Here is a 9,525-nt window from a genome sequence, read left to right as displayed (position 1 = left end):
AGTCTTCTTAAACAAAACTATATTTGTGGTTTTGCTAGCTAGTGGTATCAATATATTAACATAGTTGATGTGTTTTCATATATATCTGATACGAAATATCACATTTCATATTTGAATCCGAATTAAAAGCTGGTAGAATATTTTTCAATACTTTCATTTTATCAAAGCGCGAGTTGTCTATCACCGACTAACCCTTTTATTCACATGACACTTCGGAAAAGTTCATTCACTGTCAGTGTCAACTTCACATGACAAAATAGAAGCCATCGAAAAGGCTTAGTGGAATCAAAGAGAGACTTGTGTCCAGTGCAAGTAAATATTGATTTCCACGCAGCTTTAACAGCATCTCATGCCCCATGTGGTGAGTAAGTAGTCGACATGATGATGAGTTCTTAAATTTCAGGAATCGGTGGCTACAGACATATAGATACATGTATTTATGTTACGAGCCTACCTATAAGCTATTCACTTCTGTTTATTGGATTATGTTTTTTTTAAAATTTGATTTAGTATATTTCGTTCCTTTGATGTGAAATATACAGGATATGAAACTGTATAATTACCAATAGAATTTAATACTCTTTCGTATTTCTTTATGAAATTTACTCATCTATAAAAAAAATTACTCATCTATAAAAAATATCATATCATGAACGTTTATTGTTTTTACTGAGGTTCTGTGTAATGCAAGATAATACAAGGTTAGGGAAAGCACAGTCCTGGTTTTCTTGAAACTAATTAAGTCAAAACTTAGACTTGAATCTGAGATTTTACTCAAATTCTGACTGCTCAAAGAAAAGAAAACTCAAACTTTAATTATTTTTCCCCCTGAGAAATCCAAGCCAGGAGATAATCAATGAAGGAAAAAGTATGTACAGACAAAGGTAGCAACAATGAATTGTGCTCACTATGTTCTTGAAGTATAGTGTCAGACAGGTTGGGAACATTCCCCTATAGCGAGATATTCTCGCTAAAACACGATTATCCCTCTTTAGCGAGAAATAAACATTACCATAAACAGGTGTTTTGGCGTCTCTTTTGAAAATAATGCCAAATCCCATGCAACACTGAGTAAGTGCGACACACACTCAACATGATGTGAATTGTTTCTGTGAAATTGACAACATAGTCAAGAAATTGCATATCAAAGTTGCTGCATAAGAGGGAAGCAGTGTGAAATCCAATACAATAATATGGGATATATTTACTCTTGCTAGAGAGAGATAATCGCGTTTTAGCAAGAATATCTTGCTATAGGGGAAGTGTTCCCAACCTGTCAGAAGTTCTACCTGTTTGTATGGATAAGATAAGTTTTCCAATTTTGGGCCCAGAGGGCATAACAGCAAGACAGCTTATAAAGAAGGAAATTTCAAAAAAGAAAGAAAGTTTACAACATTAACTACAGGTTACATGGACTGCAAACTACGTGTGGATGTAACATGTTGGGGAAACGAGTACATACATATATGAATTGCTAATCAGGTGTACACACAAGTAAATGGACAATATCAATATTATACCAACATTTGAATAATAAACTATAATGATTTTTGCAGTTTTAAAGCATCACTTCTTTTTCTGAAAGTTTGAACTAAATATTCACTCAATTTGACAATGACTGGTTTGTCTTCATTAATCATCAACCAATTATTATAATCCTTATTTGTTAAATAGATAAAAAATTGTTGAGCTTGTAGATACCCTTAAAAATCATATTTCTCTCTTCAACATAGAATGAACAATCAGTGTGGAAATGAAATTTATCTTTTACACAATTAAGGTTACATAATTCACATATTCTTTTGTTTCTTTTTAAAGAAATCTGGCCAGAATTGGTTTTTATAAATTCATATCTTCCTCTTTCAATTTGAAGATCATGTGCATTAATTCGAAATCTACATAGAGCTATTTTTCTTAATTCTAGGGATTCTAAAAATATATAACTTTCCATTGTAAAGTTTTCTTTATATGCAAAATATTTTGTGAGTTTTCCTGAATTCTGACCCTCTTCACGTCTTTTTGACCAGTAATGTAAAAATTGTTTCCGTACCTGATCCTTCATTTGTTTTTTTGAAAAATGAGAATTTGAGATTTTTACAATTGGGTACCAAAATGTCCATTTTCCCCCTAAAATAACTAATGTTTTTGTACCAACAATTTATATTATATGAATTCAGATTGATATTCTCTGTATAAGCACTGTATATCAGGGATGATTCTGGGCAATTCTCAATAATTCTTCGTTTTATATTTATGAATAAACACAGTTAACACACATTTAATACTTTTTAATCTTGATAGCAATGAAAATGTAAGCGAGTTACCATGTGTTTTCATTATTTATACACCCCAGTGATACAAACAAACTAGACTGGGGAGGGGATGTTTTATGAACTTGTGTCAATCCCATTGTATTTTTTTTTTAATTGAATATGTTCAAATAAAATCAACAAATCATACATATATTTCTTAAAATGACTATAAATCACTTAAATTTTTCCTCGAGTAGAAATACAATTATTATATCATGAGGATTTATCAGTAGTTTGAGTCAACAAACCAAAATAGTAACAGGAAATGGGAAATTTCATAATGGTGTTTTAATTTCAGTTAAGGAGGTACTCTACATCGTCACAATGTCTGACTTCCTTTTAAAACATGAATTAAAATTAAAATGTGAGCAATATTTGTTTATTCATTTCCGATAGCATTGCTAAGCTGAGTAGCCTAGTAGGTTAGCACATTGACTGTAGATCGCAGGTTGTAGTCCAGCAGGGGTTTTAAATTTTTTTCAAATTACTTACTACTAAAACTGCATTTTTTGTCTAAATAAAGTAAATTTGAAAATTTTCATTTTCAAAATATTGTACATAACCATATCCTACACTTTTCATATCAAATTTTTCTGGTGTTGTCATTCCTCCTTAATTAGATCTCTGTTGTGGGATGGTATGTTGGTTTTTGTGGGGATTGGGATGTTTGTTCGTTTTTTGGAGATTTTCAGTCATTCTGATTAGACAGTGGACCCTACTTTAATATTTGTTTTGTTTTATAAAAGTAAGGTCAAATTAGAGTCCCACATGACAGTAGGAACTGTCAATCAATCCTTCCATCTGTACACTTTTGTTGTGATGTGATGTATTTCAAACAATTTTCACTGTAATGTTTTATTTTTTGCACAGAAATGAAAGACACCTGTAAATTTGTACAGAAATACTCTACAATGAGAGAAAGACATCTGTAAATTTGTAGTCATATTGCTTTGACAATCTGTCTGTATGTATGTTTGAGATAAACACCTATCAGTTAAGGTCTACAATGAAAATATGGAAGCCCTATAGGAATCACATAGTCAGTCTGTCTGTCATCTCTATCATTGTGACATTAATGTCTTGAATAGATTTCCATTTAAAGCTTCCATATTTTATATAAGTGTTGTTGACCATTAAGGAAAGATAATCTTTTTGGGGTCAATTGAGGTCAGAGTCACAACAGTCCTTCTATTTTTATGCCCCCGAGATCGAAGATCGGGGGGACATATAGTTTTTGTCCATTCTGTCATTCTGTCTGAAACTTTAACCTTGCTAATAACTTTTGAACAGTAAGTGATAGAGCTTTGATATTTCACATGAGTATTCCTTGTGACAAGACCTTTCCGTGGGTACCAACATTTTTGACTCCGTGACCTTGGAGTTTGACCTACTTTTTGAAAACTTTAACCTTGCTAATAACTTTTGAACAATAAGAGATAGAGCTTTGATATTTCACATGAGTATTCCTTGTGACAAGACCTTTCCGTGGGTACATTGTACCAACATTTTTGACACCTTGACCTTGGAGTTTGACCTACTTTTTGAAAACTTTAACCTTGCTAATAACTTTTGAATAATAAGTGATAGAGCTTTGATATTTCACATGAGTTTTCCTTGTGACAAGACCTTTCCATGGGTACCAATATGTTTGACCCCGTGACCTTGACCATGGCATTTGACCTACTTTTTGAAAACTTTAACCTTGCTAATAACTTTTGAACAATAAGAGATAGAGCTTTGATATTTCACATGAGTATTGCTTGTTACAAGACCTTTCCTGAACCTTTTGACCTTGACATTTGACCTACTTTTAATTTTTTTTTTACATTGGTCATAACTTCTAAATGGTAAATATTAGAGCTTTAATATTGTACATGAGCATTTCTTTTGACAAGATCTTTCTACTGGTACCAAGATATTTGCCCTTTTGACCTTGGCCATCTTTGGAATTGGCCATTATCGGGGGCATTTGTGTTTCACAAACACATCTTGTTAACTTTACTGTAGTGTGCTTTCATTGTGACTTAAGTTCTTGATTGGGCTCTCTCTGATTGAGTCAGTTTTCTGGTTTTTCCATTGGATTCCAGTTTTAAAAAATATCACTACTGTCATTGTATCAGTTTATATTTGCAAGTACTTATTTATTTATTTATTTTTGTAGAAAAGAGGGATGACAGAGGACAATGAGGGACACAATTAACACACAGACTGTGCCGGACACTGGTATAATTACTGTGGAATCAGAGGAAGTGGACGAGATCCACTTTGGACACATTCCCCAAACTCCCTCACACAGCTGGCCCAAGGCAATAGGAATAGTACAAATATGTAGTGGTTTTCTCACCACCATATTAGGTAATAACACCATATTAGGTAATGGTAACACCATATTAGGTAATGGTAATACCATATTAGGTAAGGGCTGTTCCAGAAATGATCAAATGGGGGGGTCGGGCGGCAAATGATATTTTTTTGTGTGGGTGGTCGTATTTTTTTCATATTTTATTTGGTCCGTGGTTGGACTGTTAAAAAAATATTTATTATGGGTAGTTTCTATTGTTTTATTTTGTGCCACGTGGGTGTTGAGTTTTCAGAATATTTTTATTGTCGCTCTTGTCGTGTTGGTTACAAAACGTCGGAGGGAAAATTGAAAACGTGCTTTCGAAATGCTGCTTTCGAAATCGGAAATCGGAAGTAACATAGAACTATTCGAGTTGTCGCTCTTTGCAGCGCATAACTTTCCATTACGGCACTCTTCAAATTAGAGGCGCGTTTAGTAGGGTCCCTTTGGACGTGATGGCGGCGAACTTAGCCTAGGTCACGCAAGCCGTTTGACTTCCCACTCAAACACTGCATTGACAAACGTGTAGGTGACCTAGACTACGGCGAACTCTGTTCTGTAGATTATTACAGTTTACAGTGCATCGATTTTGGGAATATTTTGAAACCAATAGGTATTTCGTTTTCTAATAAAAATAGGCAAACCTTAGTTGATTTATACGAGGGTACCGATGCGTTATATTTATCAGTCAGTGTGATGGTGATATAGAGGCCTCCGGGTGCGGGCTCCATTAGAACTAGAAGACGAACGATTCGTGGAAAAACATATCCATACCCATTTCATGATAATAGCATCGTTTGGACTCCCAATCTTTCCAACATTCCCGCCATAGATGCCTTTGATTGTTGATGTGACATCGTTTCTTCAGAACTACTGTGATACAATGTCGCACAGGCATTACCGCGTCATTGACTAGAATGTTTGTCCTGAAAACCTTGCGAGATTTGTACCGTTTTCATTTTTAAAAATATTTTTGTGGTGGGTCTGGTTAGTTGTTTTTTTTAATTAGATGGGTCATTTTAAAATGAGTTTATCAATTTGATGGATCATGGGGTAATTTTTTATTTTTTTTTATGGGTGCTTGGTATATACAAAAGGTGCCTCCCGACCCCCCCCCCCCCCCCCCCCCCCCCATGTATTTATTTCTGGAATAGCCCTAATGATAACACCATATTAGATAATAACACCATATTAGGTAATGATAACACCATATTAGGTAATGATAATGCCAGTTTATGTAATGGTATCACCATATTAGATAATCCGAGATTCCTCTGACTCTTAACCCCGCTTTTATTTTGTGACTTCTGCGGGGGAGAGTCAGAGCGGACTCCATATTGAAAAGTGGGAATTCAGCGACACCAGCTGGTGTCGCTGCTTTACCTACCTCTTACAACTTTATTTCGCGGACCCATCTTCCAAGACGCGAGGATTCAGTTATCGGAAGATTATTCTACAAATACATTATGATTAATACGATGCTATCGCCGTTTAAACGATGGAATTTTGTGTTTACATGTGCTGACGTCATGCACAAAGAAATCAAATGGTGAGGCGGCGACCTAATTCAAGTGATGCTCCATTTGTCGGTGTTAGGGCCGTTTAAACGGCGATAGCATCGTATTAATCATGATCTTTTTATAGATTTATCTTCCGTTAACTGAATTCTCACATCTTGGAAGATAGATCTGCGAAATAAAGTTGTAAGAGGTAGGTAAAGCAGCGACACCAGCTGGTGTCGCTGAATTCCCACTTTTCAATATGGAGTCCGCTCTGACTCTCCCCCGCACATGTCAAATATAAAAGCGGGGGTAAGAGTCAGAGGAATCTCGGATTACATATTAGATAATTTTAACACAGGAACAAGTCAAGTGGCACGGAATATTGAATGTAACATGTACTTTATGAGTCGCCCTGGAGATATGTACTTTATGAGCCGCCCTGGAGATACGTACTTTATGAGTCGCCCTGGGGTTTGGGGATTACAGTGCTTAATCACAAGTGATGTAGCAAACTTTTACACAGTCATTTGTCTACATTTTTCAGCTATTGTGGAGGTGTTTTATTTGCCCCTTGTAAAGGAGCTAGACAAACCCTACCCCATCTTTTTGGGACGCAGAAACTGCTATGGAGCAGGTCTTATGGCTGGCACATTTGTGAGTAATGTTCTAGAATGTGAAATATTTTCAAAATTAACAAATTAAAAACTACTTTACGACATCATTAAAAACTACGAGGAAAGTAGTAATAAAACTAGGATATGATTGTTGATGAATCTCGGTTGCCATGACTTCCTGGTCATGTTAGGTAGAACTACTTTGACCTCTGAGACTGTTGTCTAAGCTGGAAAATTCTCACAAAAGAAAACCTTGTGTTACTTTTTTCTCTGTAGATGGTGCTTCTGGGCAGTACTGCAGTCAGAGCTTCCATTAGTAAAAGAGCTACCTCGGTATGATCAATTTGTGTACTACACAGAATGTAAACACTTCCTTTTATCAACTGTACAGAATGTAAACACTTCCTTTTATCAACTGTACAGAATGTAAACACTTCCTTTTATCAACTGTACAGAATGTAAACACTTCCTTTTATCAACTGTACAGAATGTAAACACTTCCTTTTATCAATATCAGTTTATGTACTATACAGAATGTAAACACTTTCTTTTATCAATATCAGTTTGTGTACTATACAGAATGTTAACACTTTCTTTTATCAATATCAGTTTGTGTACTATACAGAATGTAAACACTTTCTTTTATCAATATCAGTTTATGTACTAATCAGAATGTAAACACTTCCTTTTATCATTATAATGTGTTGTGATGGGGGATATACAATACAGGTACAGTGGTATCACTGGGTAGAAATTTCTAAGTTGTGCACAAGGTTTAATGCAGTTTTATCCTGATTTATTAAGGTCACCAGAGTCACTCAGGTGACCCATTGCTCTCTGATTTTGTTCGTCTTTGTTTGTCATCTGCTGTGCACTAGTCATAAACATTTAATCAATTTTAGCTTTCTTTTCTGAAACAGCTGATTAATCATATCAAACAATTTTTGTATATAACATTTGAAATTTTATGGATGAAAGGGAACAAAAATTGTGAATTTCATGGACCCTGTCTCCATGGGGTTTGGCCAAAACCATCAAAATTAATGTACATGTAATCTTTAAAAAAAATTCTTTTTCTCATTGACATCAAGCAGTCAAACTATTTGATAGGTTGATTATAATAACCAATGAGGTCTCTCCCAAAACTTTAAAATTCATGTCTCCTGGTCATATATTAAAAATGCATTTTATCTTAGAAAATCTTCTTTACTACTAGACATCAAGCAGTTAAACTGTTGGCATGATTATAATGAGACTATGAGTCCCAATACCAAAACCCTGAAATCCATGACCCCAGGGTGGTGCTACACTGGTCATATACATTCTGCATCGAAAATGCAGTAGAAAATCTTTACTTCTGGATTGATTGATTGAATATTGTTTAACGTCCCTCTTGAAAATATTTCACTCATATGGAGACGTCACCACTGCCGGTGAAGGGCTGCAAAATTTAGGCCTATGCTTGGCACTTATGGCCATTGAGCAGGGAGGGGGATCTTTATCGTGCCACACCTGCTATGACACGGGACCTCAATTTTTTTCGGTCTCATCCGAAGGACTGCCTATTTAGTCGCCTCTTACGACAAGCAAGGGGTACTGAGGACCTATTCTAACCCGGATCCCCATGGGATCTTTACTTCCGGACATCAAGCATACAAACTGTAGGATTATGATGAACAATGTGAAATTTTTTACTCCTGGGTTGAGGGTTCCAGTCCCAGTGTGAGGCTTAGTTGATCAAATGTTGAAATGCGATATATTTTAAAAGAATATCTAGACTGTTTGCATGCTTACCTATAATGGGCGATGAAAAAACTGTAAAAATTCATGTCCTTATTGAACTCTAGTAGAAAATCTCATTTTACTGCAATGTGATAAAACTTGCTCCTATATACACGATAAATGGATTATAAATTATGAAATGTGTTTGATAATTATACCAACATATCTATCATCCAGTACTAAGTATAAAAATGGAGAAGCATGAAAAACTCACAGTAACACATTGATTTCTAAAGAGTAAAAATATGCATACTCAGGTGACTGTTAAGGCCCATGGGCCTCATGTATAATATATGTATATATAATGACTGCTTTTCACTTTTGCTATTTATTTATTTTTAGAAAATAAAGCTCATCTTCAGGATTGTGTTTTATTTTACAACAAAAGTTCTTCGGGGTTGTTTTGTAACAAATCTGAGAGCAATATGATTATTATTTCTTATTTATTGATATAATATAATCTACAATTTAACGTTTTTCTGTTGGCTTTGTAGATAAAGAAATTCTTTTCCCTCACTCTATTTACTCTGGTGTTGTACACGGGGATTACAATATTTCTTATCATCGGTTATGTGAATAAATGGACAACAAAAGATGCTAGTCAGGTTGGTAATGAAATGGACATGAGGTTTTGGAAGATTACAGTCTTTGCAGGAATATTGTGCAGAGATTGTTTATTGATGAAAAGACTACATGCTTTTAAGTTCCCAAATAATTAAGTGCCACACATTTTAAGGTCATACACAACATTTCTGCCGTTTTTTCTTAAAACCAATTTTTCCTCTCCTCAAAATGAAAAGTTTTTGTAGAATTTCTGAAATAGGTTGAGATTTTATATGGTAGTGATATAACCTTAAATCTGCCTGTTTAGCTCAGTGATTGGATCACCTGATTAACAATGCAGGGGTCCCGGGTTCAATCCTCTATTGATCCAATTTTGAAGATTTTTCTCCCCATCTTTGCTACATTTATTA

The 9,525-nt window shown here is 34.9% G+C and overlaps 1 protein-coding gene across 4 annotated transcripts in view; it reads left to right on the top strand.

Annotated features, from left to right (window-relative positions):
* Positions 1–163: 163 nt before the first annotated feature.
* LOC125646082 (uncharacterized) overlaps positions 164–9,525 on the top strand; it is a 14,589-nt gene continuing 5,227 nt past the window's right edge. Inside the window, exons 1-5 of one of the 4 annotated variants that reach the window (XM_048872224.2) lie at positions 164–361; positions 4,474–4,667; positions 6,700–6,809; positions 7,046–7,102; positions 9,046–9,156. In XM_048872224.2, coding sequence (XP_048728181.1) covers positions 4,496–4,667; positions 6,700–6,809; positions 7,046–7,102; positions 9,046–9,156 — 450 coding nt within the window. In that variant the 5' untranslated portion in view covers positions 164–361; positions 4,474–4,495. Of the gene's footprint in view, positions 366–4,473; positions 4,668–6,699; positions 6,810–7,045; positions 7,103–9,045; positions 9,157–9,525 lie in introns of all 4 variants that reach the window. The other 3 variants (XM_048872222.2, XM_048872223.2, XM_056141071.1) reach the window with 3 other exon arrangements.

The sequence above is a fragment of the Ostrea edulis genome, chromosome 6 (genome assembly GCF_947568905.1).
Source record: "Ostrea edulis chromosome 6, xbOstEdul1.1, whole genome shotgun sequence".
In the NCBI taxonomy this organism is placed as follows: Eukaryota; Metazoa; Mollusca; class Bivalvia; order Ostreida; family Ostreidae; genus Ostrea; species Ostrea edulis.
This window is presented reverse-complemented; position numbering and strand designations above follow the sequence as displayed.